Source organism: Cydia strobilella, chromosome Z, assembly GCF_947568885.1.
Source record: "Cydia strobilella chromosome Z, ilCydStro3.1, whole genome shotgun sequence".
Lineage (NCBI taxonomy): Eukaryota > Metazoa > Arthropoda > Insecta > Lepidoptera > Tortricidae > Cydia > Cydia strobilella.
Genome location: NC_086068.1, coordinates 40,642,482 through 40,666,039, shown reverse-complemented (window position 1 = coordinate 40,666,039; position 23,558 = coordinate 40,642,482). Strand labels below are relative to the sequence as shown.

The window sequence follows — 23,558 nt, the reverse complement described above, 5'->3', positions numbered from 1 at the left end:
TCCAGTCAAATCAGTCTAAGCATGACGCCGGCGGCGGGCAGTGTCTGCCCCTTTTTTTTTGTTTTCGGAGTGGGAAATGCAACTGCGTAGCGTCTGCCCCTACGACTTGTTGATAGTCATAGCGAAGCAGACGCTCACGGGGACCTGTAGGCGCTTAAAGCGGAACGGGAAGTTGCTCGGAATGAGGGGGATACGCAGGATGAACACGGCTTCTCCGGCGCCACACTCCGTCAGGATCTGCGCCTACATATGTATTGCGTACGATGTATTTGGGATCACAATTGAGACTCGCGCTGGCTTGCCGTTTCAGCCGAAAGCGAAGCGACCTGCCTGGCTAGAGCGCCACTGAGTCTCTCACCGTGGTTTTTCTTAGACTCCTGAGACCGTGCCCCTTGTGGCCGCAATGCATTGCGAGACTTTCGCGAAAGATTCGATTTTTTTTCGGGAAGGCATGGTAACGCGTATAAGTCCCAAATCGTTTGACATTTACTGAAAAATGTTTTTTTTTTAAAGTACCCACCTTCGTGACCATTATTAAGAGGAAAGGGCACGGCCGCTTCTCCATGCAAACGCAGTCTCCATTTTTTGGATAAAAACTACCCTATGTTCTTCCACGGGACTCAAACTATCTCTATACCAAATTTTATCTAAATCGGTTTAGCGGTTTAAGCGTAAAGAGAAATTAAAAAAAGTTTTTTTCATATTTTTTGTGTTTTCACTCGGGAATGGTGTCATTTTGATATCATAAATGAATTCGGCATACCCGATTTATACAAAAACGATACCTAACTTGGCCTAGTAGCTAAAATGATATAGTTATCAAGATAAAGTTTTTAACCCCTTTTTCCATGGGGGATGAATTTTTAAAAACGCTGAAAAAAAAAATTCTTGCTTTTTAATATAATTAACGTTTTGCAAAGTTTTAAGTTCCTGGCTTAAAATAAAATTTGCACCCCAAGACAAACTTTCATCCCCTTTTCAACCCCCTGAGGGGTTAAATTTCCAAAAACGTCAAAATTAGTTTTTTTGTAATCGTCTGTCATACATTTCTAAGAAGTTTCAAAGCATTTGTAATGGATTCAAACTTTCAACCCTGTTACTTTTAACCCTGTTAGGGGACGAATTCTTGAAAACGCTAAAATTACTTTTCCTGTATTATAATAATATGCCCATTATACGAAGTTTCAAGTAACGCACTCAAAAAAAATTGAACTCCATACAAACTTTCAACCTCTATTTCACCTCCTTAGGGGATGAATTTTCAAAAACGCTGAAATTAGTTTTCTTGTATTACAATAATATATTTTCTTACGAAGTTTCAAATTGCTAGCTTAAAATAAATCTTGAACTCCATACAAACTTTCATCCCCTTTTTAACCCCCTTAGGGGTAAAATTTCTCAAATTTTTATAGCCTATAACCTGGCCGTGGATTTTTTCGACAGATTAGTAAAGTTTGCATCAAAATCCGTTCAGCCGTTTTCATTTGTAGCGCGGTCAAATAAACAGACAAACAGATAAACAGATAAACAGACAAACAGATAAACAGACAAAAATTCTAAAAACTGTTGGAATGTGTTCTGTTATCGATTCTAAGTATCCCCAGCCAATTTTTTTTCGAATATCTTCCATGTACAGACTTTCGACCCTCTTCCGCTTTATTATATGTATAGATAGATGTTGTGCTAATAAATGCTTTTTAGGGTTCCGTACCCAAAGGGTAAAAACGGGACCCTATTACTGAGACCGCTGTCTGTCTGTCCGTCTGTCACCAGGCTGTATCTCATGAACCGTATTAAACATTGTAACATTATTACCTAAGTATCGTTATTTACGATTATTTGTGTATCCTATATTTATAAAAACAATATCGAATGTTTAAAACATACTTGCAGCAAGAAAAAAACGCCTCTTCTTTGACAGGCGTTTCATGGGCGTTATCATAGAGTAACTTATACTAGAGCGGTACTGTCATTGTTAATTTTTTTAACCCCTGTAAATTCACTGCCATCTGTCGACACACTTTAAAACTAAAATTGAAGATTTGTAAAAATACGATAAAATGTATTTAAATATTCATAAATGATTTTTTTTATTTGCATTAATTATTTTGTTGATTTTGACCCATGTTCTTTCACTGATATGCGTTAAAATTGTTAAATAACAAACGAAACCGTCAACGCCATCTATACGACTGTAGGCCAAAACTAGTAGCGCCCTCTGAACGAGAATCAAATTTTCTTGATTTTCGAGGCACGTTTTTTCCTTAGACTGTATCCATCTATTACGGAGTTATATCTATCTTTGGCGTTATGGATGGTATAGAAAGGATGACAATCTCTTATGGCAGAATTGTTGCAAAAGAGACCAGTTTTCAGCTGTAAATAATAGTTTCTAATCTCTCCGGTGGCGCTAGGTAGGTAGGCTAGCGTAGGTAACCCGACCAAATTACGTAGGTGGTTTCTGGTATGTTGTCAGAAATGTTATAACGTGTTTTTAATTTTGTCGCATTGCGTATGTCCTGTCCCTCACGGTCGCACGGGTGCACATCTGTATAAAATACTAGGAGTATTGTCTAGGTACTTCAGAGTATGGTGGCGCCGCCTATTTACTGTTTCCTACAGTCACTTTTTGATACATGAAGACTCATTTCCTTACCTCTACCTTCCATAATGGGCGTTTCGGCAGCTATTCCGTTCCATTCAGACAACTTATTAAGAACGGTTTTTCAATATTCAATATTAAAATATAAACGTGTTATAATGATGAAGAGGTAAATAAAATATGAAATATGTATATTTTTCGTATTCTTACATTAGCAGTAGGTTTTTATGTCAATTACGACGTTTAAAGGAAACTAATATTAACACTCATCAATAAGTAGTCATAAATTTGAACAAGTATAAATTTAAAAAATTGGAAAAATGAAAAGCACTAGTTCGCGAAAACCAACTTTCCGCACGCTAAACAGCTACGTAAAGTAGCAATCTTTGAGCAACTGTATTAAAAAAAAAACTTACAGTACCTACATATGGTGCTACTTTCTCGCACTAGTGCGTAAAGAGCACTTTTCGTGCATATGTCGAAAGCTTAAAGGGCCATATGTACTGTAAAACGTTGTTCGATACACGTGCGAATAGGTACCTGCGGTCGTGTTTTAAATTATCGCCACTCGTTTCGAAATTCCTCTTTTCCGCACTTGTATCGTAAATAACTATTACATATATGTACGTTTTACTATGAATCAAGGACTTATTTTTCCTTACTATTCCGCTCGCAATGTATCATTATTCATTATCATTACTTTGTCTGTACTCAAAACGTCGCACTTACTGATGCGACGTCACAACTGTCACAAGTGATGACTGATATATGACTTTGTACGCAATACATTGCCGCTCTAAATCAATATAACGCTAAATAAAATATAAAATCGTTTTAGCCACTGCACTGGAACTTACGCCTCAATTCAATTTGCGGTTTTCGGTTGTATTATAAATACGACAAATACACGTTGTATTTAGATAAGTAAGTTTAAAGAGCTCACTCTAGGTATACATAGCTTTCCTTAGGTACTTGTTATTATTATTAATAATAGGTTGCATGGGAGGTGTGGTCAAAGTTTTGAGTAAGTAATTAATAAGTTTTGCCTAAGTTAATGCTTCAATATTAAGCTTAAATCTTATTATAAATAAGTTTTCGCCTAGGTCACTTAAAACTTATTATTAAATGCGTTTTTATCTACATATGTATCGAGAGAACATTCTAAACTTACTTACTTATTTCTTTATGATGGTTCTAAATTGCGTACAATATTTATTTACCTGATGTCTGGTAAGTTCAGGATGGGTGCCTATATAGTTAACAATCCTGGGATCACTCAAATTTATCTGCGCTATTTGCTGCCCACTGAGATACTTGAATAGAGGCCTATAAATCTCTAAAGTCTTGTATGTGATGTCGCTAGGCTTCCGTCCATTCAACACGACGTCCCACATGGCACTCAACTTCTCCTGAGGTAGTTTCATCATGGAAATTGTGCGTGCCTGAAAGGTTATATAGGTACTTACTATAGAGGCGTATTTTTTTAAATGGTGTGTTATCATGTCTGGTCATTTTCATGCCAAAAATGACTGTTTTTAGGGTTCCGTAGCCAAATGGTAAAAAACGGAACCCTTATGGATTCGTCATGTCTGTCTGTCTGTCTGTCTGTCCGTCCGTATATCACAGCCACTTTTTTCCGAAACTATAAGAACTATACTGTTGAAACTTGGTAAGTAGATGTATTCTGTGAACCGCATTAAGATTTACACACAAAAAAAAAACAATAAATTTTAGGGGTTCCCCATACTTAGAACTGAAACTCAAAAATTTTTTTTTCATCAAACCCATACGTGTGGGGTAACTATGGATAGGTCTTCAAAAATGATATTGAGGTTTCTAATATCATTTTTAGGGTTCCGTACCTCAAAAGGAAAAAACGGAACATTTATAGGATCACTCGTGCGTTTGTATGTCCGTCTGTCACAGCCTATTTTCTCCGAAACTAATGAACGAATTAAGTTAAAATTTGGTATACGTATGTAAGTTTGTGACCCAAAGACGGTCATGTAATGTAAACAAATGAATTTTAAACACGGGGGCCATCCTTGGGGGTAAATGAGAAAATTTAAAAATAAAGTTTTTCAAAATATATCGTGTTACATATCATATGAAAGAGCTCATTGTGAGAATCTCAAATATATATTTTTCATTATCTCAAATATACCTAATTTTGGCCCAATACAAACTTAGCCTTACATTCATCATAATAAATGTGTAGTTCTCAAATGTTATGTGATTGAATCTTGTCAGCACTGTAATTACTACTATAATCGTCAGTGTATCATTATTAGTTTAGTACCTATCTACTATACCTACCACACATGTTATAAGTACCTCAATCCGATTACAATGCCACTTATACACTCTTAGTGGGGAAAAAAATATATATATAATTTTAGGATAAACAATTTAGAAGTTATTCAAGAAAATAGGCAAAAAACCGGCCAAGTGCGAGTCGGACTCGCGCACCGAGGTTTCCGTGCTTTTTAGTATTTGTTGTTATAGCGGCAACAGAAATACATCATCTGTGAAAATTTCAACTGTCTAGCTATCACGGTTCATGAGATACAGCCTGGTGACAGACGGACAGATGGACAGACGGACAGCGGAGTCTTAGTAATAGGGTCCCGTTTTTACCCTTTGGGTACGGAACCCTAAAAATGACTATTCCCCCCCCCCCCCCCTTTGTCTCCAAAACTACTGGGTCAAAAATTTTAAATAAAAAAAACACAAAATAGATCTTTACCTATAGATTACAGGAAAACCTATTAGAAATATGCAGTCAAGCATGAGTCGGACTTAATTACTTAGTTTTTGATCCGACCCCTACGGGTTTTTAGAGACATTTCACTCACGGTTCACATAAAAAATACATTGTTTAAATTGTATAATGTACGGAACCCTTGGAACGCGAACCGACTCGCACTTGGCCGGTTTTTTTCTAAACTGAATAGTTTGCGCGAGGGACACTTCCAAAGTGATAAAATGTGTGCCCCTCCCCCCCTGTAACTTCTAAAATAAGAGAATGATAAAACTAAAAAAAATATATGATGTACATTACCATGCAAACTTCCACCGAAAATTGGTTTGAACGAGATCTAGTAAGTAGTTTTTTTTAATACGTCATAAATCGTAAACCGCAATTTACCTTTTAGTTTTTGATCCGACCCCTACGGGTTTTTAAAGACATTCACATAAAAAATACATTGTTAAAATTGTGTAATGTACGGAACCCTTGGAACGCGAGTCCGACTCGCACTTGGCCGGTTTTTTTTTGTGTAATGGTACGGAACCCTTAGTGCGCGAGTCCGACTCGCACTTGCAAATATTTTACAAACTTTTTGCAAATATTTTATTTTATGCAAATTCTACCTATAAAAGCAGACCTACAGATCGCAGCACATAGTCGCCGGGCAAGGCCCGCACGTCCGCCAGGCTGCCCTCGAGTATAATGGCGAAAGCGTCCACGGCCGTCTGCAGGTAGTCGGGAGTGAGCCGCAGCCGACAGTGCCCCGTGTGCAGCAGGTCAGGTGACGGCAGGTGTACGCCGGTCTTGTTTAGAAACATTTCGCTGCTATAATATCAATCAAATTAAAAAAGTTTAAAGGGCCATATGTACTGTAAAACGTTGTTCGATACACGTGCGATAAGGTAATTCGCAACTTGTGTAAATTTAAAACACTCCCTGCGGTCGTGTTTTAATTTATCGCCACTCGTTTCGAATTTCCTCTTTTCCGCACTTGTATCGAAAATAACTATTTCAACGCACTTGCTCAAAACGACATTTTTATTCCACCGATTTTTGGCTCATAATCCTAGATATTAAACACGCGTGCTTTTTCAGTATATTATAACACTCGTGCTTTTTCATTATATTATCCGACTGAGTTAAGAAGGTAACTGATTGCTAATAATATGCATGGAAACGGAACCTTCTTAATTTGGTCGAGTAATACATTTTTTTAACCAACTATTAGGTTTTCAATGTTAGGTTAAAGAGGTTTTTATCTCACCAAACATAATTTATAGATTAAATTATCTCGTAAATTACATTAATGAATAAACATAACATTTAATTGATTTGATCTCCATCCGTCGGTTAGAAATACTAAAATATTAGCTTTTTTTCATTTTTTTTTTATTGGCTGTTTGTCGATTTCGTTTGCGCCTTTGCCTTGCGCGTGCATTGGAATCGTACGTAAAAAAAAATAACGTGCCAGCCATTTTCCGTATTTGTCATAAAATGAGGGCTAACGCGTATGAATTCGCCGCTAGGGGCGCCAGTGTGGATGGTGGTATTCGCAAAGTTCGAAATGTCAAATGTCACTTGTCAATTCAAATGACTGACAGCTGTTCTTTAGTCTTTTGGACCACCATCAACAGAGGCGCCGGACTTCCGGTTCGAACGCCATCTTGATAGTAGCCTCGTGATTAATTCCTTTATTTTTTGTTCATTAATATTGTTTAAAGTGTAATATCGATAGCTTTATTATACAGTAATCTAATTTGGTAGTGTGCAGTGAATGGAGAATTAATCTCAAAGCGTGTTTAACCACCATTTTGGAGTCAACGGCCGGTAGTCCACGTGCTTCTCGTAAAATCCAGCTATCGGTTTTACGAGACAACAACAACGAACTACCGAACAACGTCGTGCTCTTGGCAGTTGAAAGAGCATTTGGTATTTCTACCTCTAACCGTGTCTGGCTAGAGCCCTAGAGGCCCATAATTTTATTTACCGTACACTGGCTGAAGAAAATCTAGAAATATTAATTCGATCCCACGGGGATCCCACTTTGACGTTGGCGAAATCATCGACAGTACCGATGGAGCCATACTACTTAAAGATTGATTGATTGAACAGAGGCGCCAACTGTTGAGCAAAAAAACGATAGCCCTCATTGGAATAGTTTTGCATGTTTTTAGTTTATATATATACGAAAATGTCATTTTCAAGCATTGAAAATGAAGAACGCATAAAATTTACGCAGCCAGTAATACTAATAGAGGCAAGAGCCGAGAACGATAGCCTTTTACCATCAAAATCAGGTGAAAAATAATTGGCGGTATATGAAACTTTTATACAATGGAAAATCAGCAAAAACGCCCAGTCTTTCTTGAAAAACATGTTGGTAGCTTAATGTGCAATTATTCGATGTTAAATATGTAAGTCACCATTCTGAAAATCAAATTTATGTTTTGTTTTTTCCTGGCAAGTGTGTTGAAAAAGTCGTACAAAACGCGTGTGCATTGGTCATTACACACATCGGCTTTCTTATTGCGCGCTCGCTTACAGCTCGCGTGCACAATATCGCCTCGTCTGTATTAACCAACGTAGCACACTTCTATCATAATGTACTATTGTTGAATAGTCCCACATAACGAAACCACTGCTACAGATTTTTCAGATTTATCTCATAATCACTCAAGTATGTATTATTTTTCCTCATAACATTGGAGAAACTGGTAGACAGACATATAAGGGATGGTCCTCTTAAGAGACATCCACTGCACCAATTGCAATGTGCGTACCAGCCGGGTAAATCGACTGAAACGGCACTGCACCTGGTGACAACCAAAGCAGAGCAGGCGATAGAGAACAAGGAACTATGCCTAGCCACTTTTCTAGACGTGGAGGGGGCATTTGACCGCACCACGTATCAGGCAATCAGCACTGCAGCATCTAAACATGGCATAGAACCGACAATCTGTAGATGGATTGGTACTATGCTAAATAGCCGACTAATAAAGTCCACCCTCATGGGAGATGAAATATTAGCCACGGCCACGAAGGGTTGCCCACAGGGGGGGGTTCTTTCACCGACTCTCTGGAGCCTGGTAGTGAACTCACTGCTGGAAGAACTAAACAAAGGCCCAATATACACGGTAGGGTATGCAGATGATTTAGTGATTCTTGTAAACGGGAAATTCCCGGGAACGGTATCGGAAATCATGAATACAGCACTGAAGCAAGTGGAGAGGTGGTGCAACCATCATCAGCTCTCCATCAATCCTGGCAAAACAGTAGTAGTACCGTTTACCAGGAAAAAGACCCTTAACGCAAAATAGCAAAATGTGTATTAATGTGTTAATAATAAAAAACTGTATATGTACCTTTGAAAAATTTGACGTGTAAAATGTATATTTTATCAATAAAATATTGAATTGAATTGAACGGCATGAAACAGCTGAAGCTTTATGGAAGGGTTCTGGAAATGTCCGATGAAGTGAAATATCTAGGTTTAACACTAGATAAAGAACTGAACTGGAAAAAGCATGTCGGAACTACCATAACCAAGGCACTGAGGGTGTTTGGAATGTGTAGAACGGCATATGGCAAAACGTGGGGTTTAAACCCAAAGGTACTGAGATGGATCTATACCATGATGGTAAGACCTATCATTCTGTACGGATGCCTGGCATGGTGGCCAAGGACACTAAAGAGCACATGCAGGGATGCCCTTACGAAAATACAAAGAACGGCGTGCATGGCTATTACTGGCGCGTTTAGAACGACGCCAACAGCGGCGATGGAGGTACTACTAGACCTCCCGCCGCTGCACCTAGTGATACAATCTGAGGCGCGGAAATCGTTACACAGGCTGGCTTTGACAGGCCTCTGGAGCGATAACAAGCCAAAGACTAAACACACAAACATGGAATGTGACAATTTCATGAAAAGGATTACGAATATGGGCTGCGATAAGATGCAACCCAAGTTTGTGTTCCGTAAGAATTTTAATGTTAAAGTTCCAACAAAGGCTGAATGGACCGAAGGTCTTGAAGCACCAATGTCTGATGAAAATGACATCATATGGTACACAGACGGGTCCAAGACAGATTCTGGTACTGGGGCAGGCATTTATGCAAATGACTTTAGTAGTAGCATAAGCATGGGCAATTACGCCACTGTCTTCCAAGCCGAGACATACGCTATAATTGCCTGTGGACATGAGAATATAGTTAGGCAAACCCAAGGGAAGAATATCTATATTCTCAGCGACAGTCAAGCTGCACTCAAAGCGCTTAAGGCGCCTAGAGTGGACTCTAGACTGGTATACAATGGCATCCAAGCTCTGAACAAGCTTGGAAGGCAAAACAAAGTGCAACTGATGTGGATCCCAGGGCACGAGGGATTCATGGGCAATGAAAATGCAGATGAACTTGCCAGAGCCGGATCTGCAAACAACCTTTTAGGTCCGGAACCATTCGTGGGGCTCTCACAGGGAACCATCACAACGGCTATCAAAGACCTTACTAAGACCAAACACCAGGAAGAATGGGACAGTCTGACGGGTCTAAAGCACTCAAAGCTCTTTATACAAGGGGTAGACTCTGGTTGGAGCAAAAAGCTTTGGAAACTTAGCAAACGGCAACTCCAAATAATAACGGGGGTGTTTACTGGCCATTACGGGGTCAAGGGAATCCTGGCCAAGATGGGGCACGCTGACAACACCGATTGTCGTATGTGTGGCGAAGAGGAAGAGACAATAGAACACCTTATGTGTGAATGTCACGCCCTCGCCATACAAAGAATGAAGGACTTTGGAACAGGCTACCTGGTACCAAAGGAATTCAAAAAGCTACCCATAAGGTCCATCATCCGGCATATGGAGATGGTGGGGAAGGCTCTTGAGTAGCGGACGGATCTTTCCTAGGGGGTAACTGCACAAAAGATCCCTATGGGTCGAAGTGTATCCGTAAGGGCCCCCGAAACCATAAGATAAGATAAGATGTATTAAAAGGCACTCTAGGGCACCAACACGTCAGGTCGTCAACTAGGGCGATGAACTCAACTGTCTTAGCAATATAGTACACTTACCTAATGTAACTGATCGGCTACCATGACTCGCCTACTCGCGCGCGACCTCATACCTGAAATCGTGCTAGATGTATGGAGTCGCTCACGAGAAGTACCTAGTCTCTTAACTTTTTTATAATAAGAGCTGGCATCGTAAGACAGATTTAAATCACCTACAACCTGTGTTTCGTTTATGTATGTGCCATCTATAGGTATACACACACAGCCATACAGTACATACATAGCCCATGTATGTACTGTACTCGTGCGTATTTAATTATCTGTAGATGTTGTGAATCTGTCTTTAACCTCCTCTCCTCATCTCAGCGCTTTCCCGAAAGCCTCTTAACCTTAATCTCTATGAATTTTAAGTACGAATGTAAACATGACTAGGTATGTAATGGCTTACTGCAGTAAACGTCCTGAGGGGAAGTAGTTATCATTTTTGGAACTAATACTTTCAGCTCCGGAATCTTCGTCCGAATCTTGATCACCTACAATTTAGACACACTAAATATTACAACAATTATAAATAGTAACTTCATACAATTTTTTCTTTATAATGTTACGATACGAAGTATGTTCTACTATGCAACCACTCCACAGCCACACTCATACAGAATGAAAATGGATCACTTTGTAGTTTTATAAATAAATATATATTATAGGACATGTTACACAAATCAACCTAGCCCCACAGCAAGCTTAATCTGGGGGCACGGAGTGCCCCCGCCAAGACGAGCAAAGCGAAGCGCAAGGGCACTACCTACCTTTTCTCAAAGCGCTTCGTCGTTTTTTTAACCGCCCAACAAGGATAGGGGTGGGGTATATAAAAAATATTTTGTGCATTTCAGTGGGTTGGTTTCTTGAAGGCGGTTCCCTTTTTTTTTATAGAATTGAAATTAAGTTATTAAGTACAGTTTTTACTTATTTTTTGGTTTTTATTTTGTTTTTTTTCTTTCATTTATTTTTTTATTTTTTAGTGAGTTGTTTTTATCCAGTCCCTATCCCGTCGTAAAGCAAATTTCTGCCAAAAAGTAATTAATACCTAATACTAAGCAAATTAATAACCATCCGGGTAATGGCTTAATTTTTGAAGGCGGTGCCAAACCAACAAAAACATTCTTTGCTGCCAAATAGAAAAAAAATACGAGAAGTAGTAGTGTAAGAACTATGTAAATATGTCTTTTTTTTGCAAGTAAGTGCAGCGTTCTTTGTTGTCTAAAATTTTGGTTCTCTAACATTTTGGTTTGGCACCGCCTTCAACACTTAAATAATTACCCGGATGGTTATTAATTTGCTTATTATTAGGTATTAACTACTTTTTGGCAGAAATAATTTGCTTTACGACGGGATAGGAACTGGACTGGGATAGAGGTGGGGTTATATAAAAATATTTTGTGCTTTTCAGTGGGTTGGTTTTTTTAAGGCGGTTCCCTTTTTTAAAAAAAGAATTGAAATTAAGTTATTAAGTACAGTTTTTACTTATTTTTTGGTTTATATTTTCCTTTTTTCTATTTTTGAACCCTCATAACTTGGGTTTGGATTATACCAGATAAACAAAATTCTCGAGATATTATGTCATTAGTAGACTTATTAATCATAAAAAAATTCAATTACATAGCTCATACTTTAGGGGTGGAATTTTATTATTATTTTTATTTATTATTATTTAATAAGCAGGCAGGCAGTTATGGCAACTGATATGGCCTGTATCCAGTAATCATAAAGATATGTAGTTATCATGAACGAGTATTAGATGTAGTGTTATGCTTGTCTAATTTATTTTTAAACTGGTTCACATTTTGTGCTGAAACTGGAGTTTGTTCCAAGCCCTTAACTACTCGGTTGCTCAGAAAGTGTTTGTAAGGGTTACTGTGAGACCTATGCCTTTCTAGCTTTAAGTGATGACCTCTCAGACGGTCGCTGTTGTTGCGCTTGAACATCTCTTGAAAATCCTTGGGGTCATTTTGTATGGGGAATTAATGATCGCTAAACCGATTTAGTTGTAATTTAGTATATAGATAGTTTTTGTTATGGAGCAGGATATAAAATAGTTTTCAACCCCAAAATCACCCCGCAAGGGGGCGGAAAAGAGCGTTATGGGGAAAAAGGGGGTTGAAGTTTGTGTCGGGAATTAGTAAAAAGCAGATTGTGTAAAAGATGCCTCCAGATACCTATTTCAGGATTTTTAATAGTAAATTACCCGCAACCAAAGATAGATATAACTCCGTATAGATGGATACAGTATAAGGAAAAAACGTACTCTCGGATAGATGGCGTTGACGGTTTCGTTTCTTATTTAACAATTTTAACGCATATCAGTGAAAGAACATGGGTCGAAATAATATAAATATAATTAATGCAAGTATAAAAAATCATTTATCCATATATATAGTTTGTCAAAGCCAAAGGACTGTCTCATTTCAAACATAGACAGAGATAATCATACTATCTTTGTCTTACACTAGTACTAGCACCCAAAAAAAAGGATGACTATAGGTTTTTTTGGTTCTTATTTACTGCCAATTTGGTTTGACCAACTATAATTTTTTTTTTTTTAATATTTTTAGTTCTAATCGTGTGTCGATAGATGGCAGTGAAATTACTATGACAGTATCGCTCTATTATATTATATCCTCTATGGCCCCAACCCTTTAAATGAGGGGATGGAAGATTGTCATAAGCAACTTACAAAAATAAGTGAAATCCCACCAAAAACATTTTCATGTAAAATGTTGCCAAGACGAAACCATAAGGCTCGCACTGTCAAAAAGGTATCAGATCTCTTGTAGAGCCAAGCTTCTAACTCTACAAGCCGTAACTTCACAAACTCTACACCTTAGTCAAATTATGAGGCTTGGCCCTTTCGATACTACAAGAACTATAATAAATAAATAAAAATAAAATAAAAAAGCCGTTTATTCCTTAATATCGTTACAATATTATATGAGAAATATCGAATTAATGGTGCATGCATAACTTATACTTTATATTTTAAATAATTTACTGTATGTCTACAAAATAATTATTTTTAACATTTTTTCATTATGTTGATTTTAATATAATTTATAATTCAATTATTTTAATAAAATTTAATTTTTCAATTTGGTATATAAATTATGTCTTAGATATTAAGGACCTCTCTCGAGTATAGGCCTCCTCCAACTCCTTCCATTTATCTCTAGTTTTTGCTTCTTCAATCCAATGTTTTCCTGCTATTTTAGTAATTTCGTCTGACCATCTTTCTACAAGAACTATTGTATATTAAATAATTTTTAAGAAAAAAAACCGACTTCAATGGGGGATGCCGCTGAAATTTCACTTATTGTTGATGGTGCACTCTTAGATTCCAGACAATGAAATGAAAATGACAGCATCTTTTGCCTAATAATGTAGAAAAGGAGGTAAAACCACCCACTTTTCTAGTAGCATTTCGTTTCTGTAAGGGTCGCAGTTCTAACCTAACCTAACCTACTTTTCTGATAGCATTTCGTTTCTGTAAGGGTCACAGCTCTAACCTAACCTACTTTTCTGATAGCAGTTCTGTTCTGTGAGAATCGCAGTTCAAAACCCAACCACCCACCTAACCCACTTTTCTAGTAGCATTTCCGGGTCCGGATTAGAGTCCGGGTCCGTGTCCGGCTGTCCGGGTCCAAGTTTGGGTCAGAGTTCGGTCCGGGTCCGGGTCCGAGTTGGGGTCCATGTTCAGACCCGGTATCTGCAGAGGTGATGGACAGACAAGTAGGCGTGATGCTGAAGTTTTTCTCTTCCCTTTTGTGGAATTGTTGATTTGGTTGAGGTTTATTTTTCTTGCTCCAGCATTCCTCGGTATTATGCCCCTTTTTCTTGCATTTCTGACAGTATTTTGGCATTTTCTTGGAATAGAATGCACCTTCTCTTCTTTCTTTTTGCGTTCTTGGTTTTGTCTAGTTTCGCTTTCTTTTATAATTTTAATTTTCAGCTCTTCAGGCTTTGGTAGGGTATCCCTCGATTCTACCGCTATTCTGAAGTTTTCGAACGAAGCAGGTAAGCTGTATAGGATCATTATACTTAGTAGATCACTATTTAAAGTTATGCTCATGTCTGCCAGTTTATCTACGGTGTCCATGAAGTCGTTTAGATGTTCGCGGACGTCACCGTTATCATGCTTTTTCAGTATGAGATGCTTTAGCAGTGTTGCTTTTCTTGCGGGACCAGTACTTTGATAAATGATTTTCTGTTTTTTCCAAAGCTCGGATGAAGTTTTGCAACTTTTTATTTGCTAAAGGCGAGATGAGTAGTAATAATTCTGACCGTGCTAGTAGATCTTTGCGTAGAAATTCTTTCTTCTCCGTCTCGTCGCTAGTTTCAGTCGGCTCGGGTATCTCTCCACTTGCGTATCCCCACAGGCCATTTTTGATTAGCACTGCTTGCGCTTGGAGATACCACGTATCATAGTTTTCTTTTGTTAGGGCTTCGATGCGATGGTACGACGACGAAGCGGTTGCTGCCGACGTGCTCATTTTGAACGAAGTTTTATTTTCACCGACTACATTTAACTAGCCAACCACGCTCTGCTATCACTTGTTGGGTGGAGGACGGATGAAAGAATAATTATATTTCTAATAATAAACGTTTGTTTTATTTTCTTAATCACATTAAAACAAATTAAAATTAGATCATACACATTTTCGCAATATATCAGAATTGACAGAGTATAATAAGTGACACACATTTAAAACCTTGTAGTAGTGATGTGCCAGTACGTTCATGCAACTCCAACAGTATACTTGTTTGAATATACCAGGTTTAATATAATGTACCAGGCGCACATACCTATGAAAGAGGTTTAAGAATTATATTGAAGTCGGCCGAGAGAAAAACGAGTGTTTCTTTGTTTGAAAATACATACATGTAGCGCTTAGGCACGGCGAGCATAACTATAAAGGAGGTTTATTATATAACTGGAGAGGTGACAGATAAAAATGTCAATAGATAATTTATACCAAAGAGTAAAGTAAGTATAATAGGTAAAGAGAGCCCTCTTGAAGCATTTTATGGAAACTGATTTGAAAGCGCCATCTTTGATTTTATTCTGAAACCAAGTATATATGTGTGCGTGCACAACTACATATGCATCCATACGTGTACTTTCGTCCCACATATTATTAGGTCTACTTGGCCAGTTTACAAGTCCATTTTTTGTTTGTAACAAAAAACTTTTATTGATCAAACTCTCGAGCAAGATATCAAACAAAAAAAAAAACTCGTAAACCGCCCAAGTAGACATAATATTACGTAAAAAAGATTTTAAAGAGTGGAATGAATATAACAAAACCATAGTAGTAGCTGATGAATTTCACGCATAGGTCCTATGTTTTGTCTACGCACGATGCACTCTATCTCGTCTTACTTAGCGGAATCAAATTGCACAAATCTGTTTCTGTCGGACAAGTTTGTCGTAAACAAAATTAAAATAGGTAATTTTAAAGGTCTTTATTATAGCTAGACTTTTTATCGCTGATTGCAATGAGCGCCCCGGATGGTATTTTCTTCTTACCTTCGAGGATATCTAGGCATGAGCACTGTTAAAAATGTAAACCAGATAAACAAAATTCTCGAGATATTATGTCATTAGTAGACTTATTAATCATAAAAAATTTCAATTACATAGCTCATACTTTAGGGGTGGAATTTTATTATTATTTTTATTTATTATTATTTAATAAGCAGGCAGGCAGTTATGGCAACTGATATGGCCTGTATCCAGTAATCATAAAGATATGTAGTTATCATGAACGAGTATTAGATGTAGTGTTATGCTTGTCTAATTTATTTTTAAACTGGTTCACATTTTGTGCTGAAACTGGAGTTTGTTCCAAGCCCTTAACTACTCGGTTGCTCAGAAAGTGTTTGTAAGGGTTACTGTGAGACCTATGCCTTTCTAGCTTTAAGTGATGACCTCTCAGACGGTCGCTGTTGTTGCGCTTGAACATCTCTTGAAAATCCTTGGGGTCATTTTGTATGGGGAATTAATGATCGCTAAACCGATTTAGTTGTAATTTAGTATATAGATAGTTTTTGTTATGGAGCAGGATATAAAATAGTTTTCAACCCCAAAATCACCCCGCAAGGGGGCGGAAAAGAGCGTTATGGGGAAAAAGGGGGTTGAAGTTTGTGTCGGGAATTAGTAAAAAGCAGATTGTGTAAAAGATGCCTCCAGATACCTATTTCAGGATTTTTAATAGTAAATTACCCGCAACCAAAGATAGATATAACTCCGTATAGATGGATACAGTATAAGGAAAAAACGTACTCTCGGATAGATGGCGTTGACGGTTTCGTTTCTTATTTAACAATTTTAACGCATATCAGTGAAAGAACATGGGTCGAAATAATATAAATATAATTAATGCAAGTATAAAAAATCATTTATCCATATATATAGTTTGTCAAAGCCAAAGGACTGTCTCATTTCAAACATAGACAGAGATAATCATACTATCTTTGTCTTACACTAGTACTAGCACCCAAAAAAAAGGATGACTATAGGTTTTTTTGGTTCTTATTTACTGCCAATTTGGTTTGACCAACTATAATTTTTTTTTTTTTAATATTTTTAGTTCTAATCGTGTGTCGATAGATGGCAGTGAAATTACTATGACAGTATCGCTCTATTATATTATATCCTCTATGGCCCCAACCCTTTAAATGAGGGGATGGAAGATTGTCATAAGCAACTTACAAAAATAAGTGAAATCCCACCAAAAACATTTTCATGTAAAATGTTGCCAAGACGAAACCATAAGGCTCGCACTGTCAAAAAGGTATCAGATCTCTTGTAGAGCCAAGCTTCTAACTCTACAAGCCGTAACTTCACAAACTCTACACCTTAGTCAAATTATGAGGCTTGGCCCTTTCGATACTACAAGAACTATAATAAATAAATAAAAATAAAATAAAAAAGCCGTTTATTCCTTAATATCGTTACAATATTATATGAGAAATATCGAATTAATGGTGCATGCATAACTTATACTTTATATTTTAAATAATTTACTGTATGTCTACAAAATAATTATTTTTAACATTTTTTCATTATGTTGATTTTAATATAATTTATAATTCAATTATTTTAATAAAATTTAATTTTTCAATTTGGTATATAAATTATGTCTTAGATATTAAGGACCTCTCTCGAGTATAGGCCTCCTCCAACTCCTTCCATTTATCTCTAGTTTTTGCTTCTTCAATCCAATGTTTTCCTGCTATTTTAGTAATTTCGTCTGACCATCTTTCTACAAGAACTATTGTATATTAAATAATTTTTAAGAAAAAAAACCGACTTCAATGGGGGATGCCGCTGAAATTTCACTTATTGTTGATGGTGCACTCTTAGATTCCAGACAATGAAATGAAAATGACAGCATCTTTTGCCTAATAATGTAGAAAAGGAGGTAAAACCACCCACTTTTCTAGTAGCATTTCGTTTCTGTAAGGGTCGCAGTTCTAACCTAACCTAACCTACTTTTCTGATAGCATTTCGTTTCTGTAAGGGTCACAGCTCTAACCTAACCTACTTTTCTGATAGCAGTTCTGTTCTGTGAGAATCGCAGTTCAAAACCCAACCACCCACCTAACCCACTTTTCTAGTAGCATTTCCGGGTCCGGATTAGAGTCCGGGTCCGTGTCCGGCTGTCCGGGTCCAAGTTTGGGTCAGAGTTCGGTCCGGGTCCGGGTCCGAGTTGGGGTCCATGTTCAGACCCGGTATCTGCAGAGGTGATGGACAGACAAGTAGGCGTGATGCTGAAGTTTTTCTCTTCCCTTTTGTGGAATTGTTGATTTGGTTGAGGTTTATTTTTCTTGCTCCAGCATTCCTCGGTATTATGCCCCTTTTTCTTGCATTTCTGACAGTATTTTGGCATTTTCTTGGAATAGAATGCACCTTCTCTTCTTTCTTTTTGCGTTCTTGGTTTTGTCTAGTTTCGCTTTCTTTTATAATTTTAATTTTCAGCTCTTCAGGCTTTGGTAGGGTATCCCTCGATTCTACCGCTATTCTGAAGTTTTCGAACGAAGCAGGTAAGCTGTATAGGATCATTATACTTAGTAGATCACTATTTAAAGTTATGCTCATGTCTGCCAGTTTATCTACGGTGTCCATGAAGTCGTTTAGATGTTCGCGGACGTCACCGTTATCATGCTTTTTCAGTATGAGATGCTTTAGCAGTGTTGCTTTTCTTGCGGGACCAGTACTTTGATAAATGATTTTCTGTTTTTTCCAAAGCTCGGATGAAGTTTTGCAACTTTTTATTTGCTAAAGGCGAGATGAGTAGTAATAATTCTGACCGTGCTAGTAGATCTTTGCGTAGAAATTCTTTCTTCTCCGTCTCGTCGCTAGTTTCAGTCGGCTCGGGTATCTCTCCACTTGCGTATCCCCACAGGCCATTTTTGATTAGCACTGCTTGCGCTTGGAGATACCACGTATCATAGTTTTCTTTTGTTAGGGCTTCGATGCGATGGTACGACGACGAAGCGGTTGCTGCCGACGTGCTCATTTTGAACGAAGTTTTATTTTCACCGACTACATTTAACTAGCCAACCACGCTCTGCTATCACTTGTTGGGTGGAGGACGGATGAAAGAATAATTATATTTCTAATAATAAACGTTTGTTTTATTTTCTTAATCACATTAAAACAAATTAAAATTAGATCATACACATTTTCGCAATATATCAGAATTGACAGAGTATAATAAGTGACACACATTTAAAACCTTGTAGTAGTGATGTGCCAGTACGTTCATGCAACTCCAACAGTATACTTGTTTGAATATACCAGGTTTAATATAATGTACCAGGCGCACATACCTATGAAAGAGGTTTAAGAATTATATTGAAGTCGGCCGAGAGAAAAACGAGTGTTTCTTTGTTTGAAAATACATACATGTAGCGCTTAGGCACGGCGAGCATAACTATAAAGGAGGTTTATTATATAACTGGAGAGGTGACAGATAAAAATGTCAATAGATAATTTATACCAAAGAGTAAAGTAAGTATAATAGGTAAAGAGAGCCCTCTTGAAGCATTTTATGGAAACTGATTTGAAAGCGCCATCTTTGATTTTATTCTGAAACCAAGTATATATGTGTGCGTGCACAACTACATATGCATCCATACGTGTACTTTCGTCCCACATATTATTAGGTCTACTTGGCCAGTTTACAAGTCCATTTTTTGTTTGTAACAAAAAACTTTTATTGATCAAACTCTCGAGCAAGATATCAAACAAAAAAAAAACTCGTAAACCGCCCAAGTAGACATAATATTACGTAAAAAAGATTTTAAAGAGTGGAATGAATATAACAAAACCATAGTAGTAGCTGATGAATTTCACGCATAGGTCCTATGTTTTGTCTACGCACGATGCACTCTATCTCGTCTTACTTAGCGGAATCAAATTGCACAAATCTGTTTCTGTCGGACAAGTTTGTCGTAAACAAAATTAAAATAGGTAATTTTAAAGGTCTTTATTATAGCTAGACTTTTTATCGCTGATTGCAATGAGCGCCCCGGATGGTATTTTCTTCTTACCTTCGAGGATATCTAGGCATGAGCACTGTTAAAAATGTAAACCTCCAGGTTTTGTAACATTAGAACTATTGGGTTTCTAATTACCCTATTTGAATTTTGCTCGTGTTTTATGCTGCTTGCTTGTTTGCTCCGATTTTACTCTACTCTGCTATTTACTTTAAAGATATTAGTAAAATAATAAGTTGACATCAATAATATCTCTGTTTACGATATTATTTTTTTCTGACAGTATATATAAATAACGGTTGCTAGGTAACAACATTACGATTAACGAAAGGTCTTGATGTACGAGGTATATGCAAACTTTTTAATGTTGTATTCATGCCTTTAAATTGTATCAAGTTTATAGTGACGTCTGGTGACGTACTTTGCATAATCGGAAGTCTCCTTTACGCAATTTTTCTTTCATTCTTTAAAATCTACGCCATCATCCTCCATCTTTAATGGCGTTAACTATATTCCTAGTGTCCCTCCCCCTGATTTATACTCTATTGTTAACTCACTTAGAAAGAGATGGAGATAGAAAATTCCATAGACATAGTATAGTAGTTATAGACATGAAACCGAGCGACCAGGGGTAAGAGAAAGACATATTAATGTATTGACAGGTTAATGTATGGCAGCATAATCCTTTTTCTCTTTCACTCTTATAAATTTCGGTATTTCGCCATCGCCTCCTACCTATGCTGCCATAACCCAACCATGAAAAAAAACCCGGTCGGTGATAAGGACAGAGCATGGCACTATTTTCTCTTTCCTCTTATAGGAATCGCAATAAGACTATCTTTCTCTATCAAAGAGTGTCAGGCCCTTGCATGAAACCGAGCGACCAGGGGTAAGAGAAATACTCGAAATACATATTCATGTATTGACAGGTTAATGTATGGCAGCATAATCCTTTTTCTCTTTCACTCTTATAAATTTCGGTATTTCGCCATCGCCTCCTACCTACGCTGCCATAACCCGACCATGTAAAAAAACCCGGTCGGTGATAAGGACAAAGCATGGCACTATTTTCTCTTTTCTCTTATAGGAATCGCAATAAGACTATCTTTCTCTATCAATGTCATTGTCAATGTCATTTTGGAAAAGAGCTGATACTCTTCAGACTTCTGGATCAAACATAGTTAAGAACCACCGCAAGGAAACTCGCTTAATTCACGTAATAAACACCGCGTCGAAATCGGTCCATTCGTTGGAGAGCTACGATGCCACAGACAGACAGACACACAGTCAGACAGACATTGGCGTCAAACCTCTTTTTGCGTCGGGTGTCGGGTGTTAAAAGCCAAGTCCCCCGCCGCGCCGCCGCCTCTGTCTGTCTGTTCGCGATAAACTCAATAACGACAGAACGGATTTTCATGCGGTTTTCACCTATTCATAGAGTGATTCTTCAGAAAGGTTTAGGGTGCGAAGCCGGGGCGGGTCGCTAATTTAAACTACAGTACTGTAATTACAGGTTAACGGTATTACTTACCTCGTTTCGGCATTGTACTGTACAGACCATTTTCTATTAGACTTGCATGTGCTAGTTGTACCTACCTACTAAACTAATAATAGCTTGGACACATCCTTACCGTCTGTTTTACGGCCATATAAATAATCCGATAAAATTGCTTCTAGAGTCTTCATAGGTTCTGAGAGATAAATATTCATTATTTATTAAAATATTACACTTTGGATCTCTCAAACTTTGATAGGACTATTAATAACGTGATACAACGCAGACTAAACAAACACCTCTTTATACCACAAAGTTCGTTAGGAGGAAATAATCAAACACACATTTACTATAGTTTGCAAACAGACTAGGTAAGTGGGAGATACAGGGCGTAGGCGTAGCACCTAGGATCTCTGGGCACCTTTTAATACCTATAGGTATATTAAAGGTTGGCCGAGCTGGTTACAGTAGTGCTACCTCTTTCACGTATAATACGTATAAAATGGACTTGAAAATGACAACTGATTAATTAACAAGGACCTGCTGGGGATTTTTGGGCCACGTGGGAGTGGCTCGCAGATCCCGTCTCAAATCCGTGGTCGTCGCGCTGTATATCCGACAGTTTCTGCAAATGCGATCTCCCAGTCTCCACAACACATGCGCACGGGTCACCAGCTACTAAAAAAAACAACAATTCTAATCAGCCACATTCCTAAGTACTTACATATTGTCATTTGAACATTGTTCTATAATATTTACCTCGATTAGGCTCATTTAGTCTTAGTATTGGAAGCATTTCGTTGCAAGAAACAATTAACCAGTGGCCAACAAATAATGTGAGAACACAGAGCATTTTGTATACCTACATCAATATTTATTTTATTATGTGGTCAATTAACGATCTAGGTAGCCACGACTTTTTTGATCTGCATAAGCGTCAACTAATTGTACATGCAGGTACCTACCTACATAAATTAGTATATGTTATCCTACCTAGACCTAGATGTAAAATATACCAACATAACTAAAATGCAGTCGCTATTTGTTTGAGTCGCATAACCTCAACTCTGGTAAATCCATCTGTCAGAGGTGAGAGGGTCGAGTTTGAAGTTGAGCGACACATTTTCAAATAGTCTCTAAAGAAAGGGATACAAATATAATAGTAGATGCACTGTCCTGCTCAGGCCGCTGATAAAAAAAGTGAAGATACAGTTTAAAAATACAGAGTCAAAATGCACTTTGGTCAAACATGGGTCAAACGTAGTGTTATATTCTCTTTGGGTCAATACACGCAAAGTCTATGCTCAAAATGTCATTGTTTCGTAGATGAATTTGAACCAAATTGTCTGTTTACGTGTAATTATAGAATGTCCATTACGTGTTCCTTAAGTGAGTCCAGCAGCGGCTGCTCGTGCTCGTCCGCCGACGGCCATGCAGGACTCTTCCCGTTTATGCTGCACGACTCAAACGCTCTCCCGTTTTCAACACAACCTATTGTTTACTACGCCGAAGTCGTAAGTCTCGTTCACACTTAAACCCATGGGTCACTCAGATGCATGATGAGGCGACGCTGATGCACGTCCCGCACGATAAACAATCAGAAATGCTCTTTATATAAATATCGAGTTACTTTTTTGAGCCTTGAAGCATAGTCTAGGAACTTTAATAATAATACTTGAAGCATAATCTAGGAAGTCACAGGCGATAGTCATTGGTAGTCCTTACTACGTAGACAGGCTCTCAGACACGGTGGTACCTGACATTTTGTTTGATGGGACTAATATCCCTTTCTCCTCTACTGTCCGAAACTTGAGTATCACCATGGATCAGACGCTTTCTTGGGCTCCCCATGTTGCTGAGGTGAGTAAAAACGTATTTGGATCCCTCCACTCTCTTCGACGGCTGCAGAATTTTCTCCCTCTTCATACTAAACTGACTCTTGCCCGTATCTCTTGCTCCCTCTTCTGGACTATGGTGACTATGCGTTTCTGGATTGTAATGAGGAATTGCTAGATAAACTTGAGCGTTTACTTAATGTTTGTATTAAGTATATATTTGGCCTCCGTAAATATGACCACGTGCATGCAAATTCTTTTACGGTTCGCGCTGTGAAGTTGTGGAACGAGTTGCCCCTGTCGCTCAAA

The 23,558-nt window shown here is 37.9% G+C and overlaps 1 protein-coding gene across 1 annotated transcript in view; it reads right to left on the bottom strand.

The window, feature by feature from the left end:
* The window catches only part of LOC134754880 (uncharacterized), a 42,609-nt gene extending 20,339 nt beyond the window's left edge, over nt 1-22,270 (bottom strand). Inside the window, exons 1-6 of the mRNA XM_063691339.1 lie at nt 22,174-22,270; nt 21,955-22,092; nt 21,551-21,610; nt 10,810-10,894; nt 5,993-6,176; nt 3,823-4,044 (exon numbers count right to left, since the gene is read on the bottom strand). Of these exons, the coding sequence (XP_063547409.1) occupies nt 3,823-4,044; nt 5,993-6,176; nt 10,810-10,894; nt 21,551-21,610; nt 21,955-22,092; nt 22,174-22,267 (783 nt within the window). The 5' untranslated portion in view covers nt 22,268-22,270. The remainder of the gene's footprint in view (nt 1-3,822; nt 4,045-5,992; nt 6,177-10,809; nt 10,895-21,550; nt 21,611-21,954; nt 22,093-22,173) is intronic.
* Between the last annotated feature and the right edge of the window lie 1,288 nt (nt 22,271-23,558).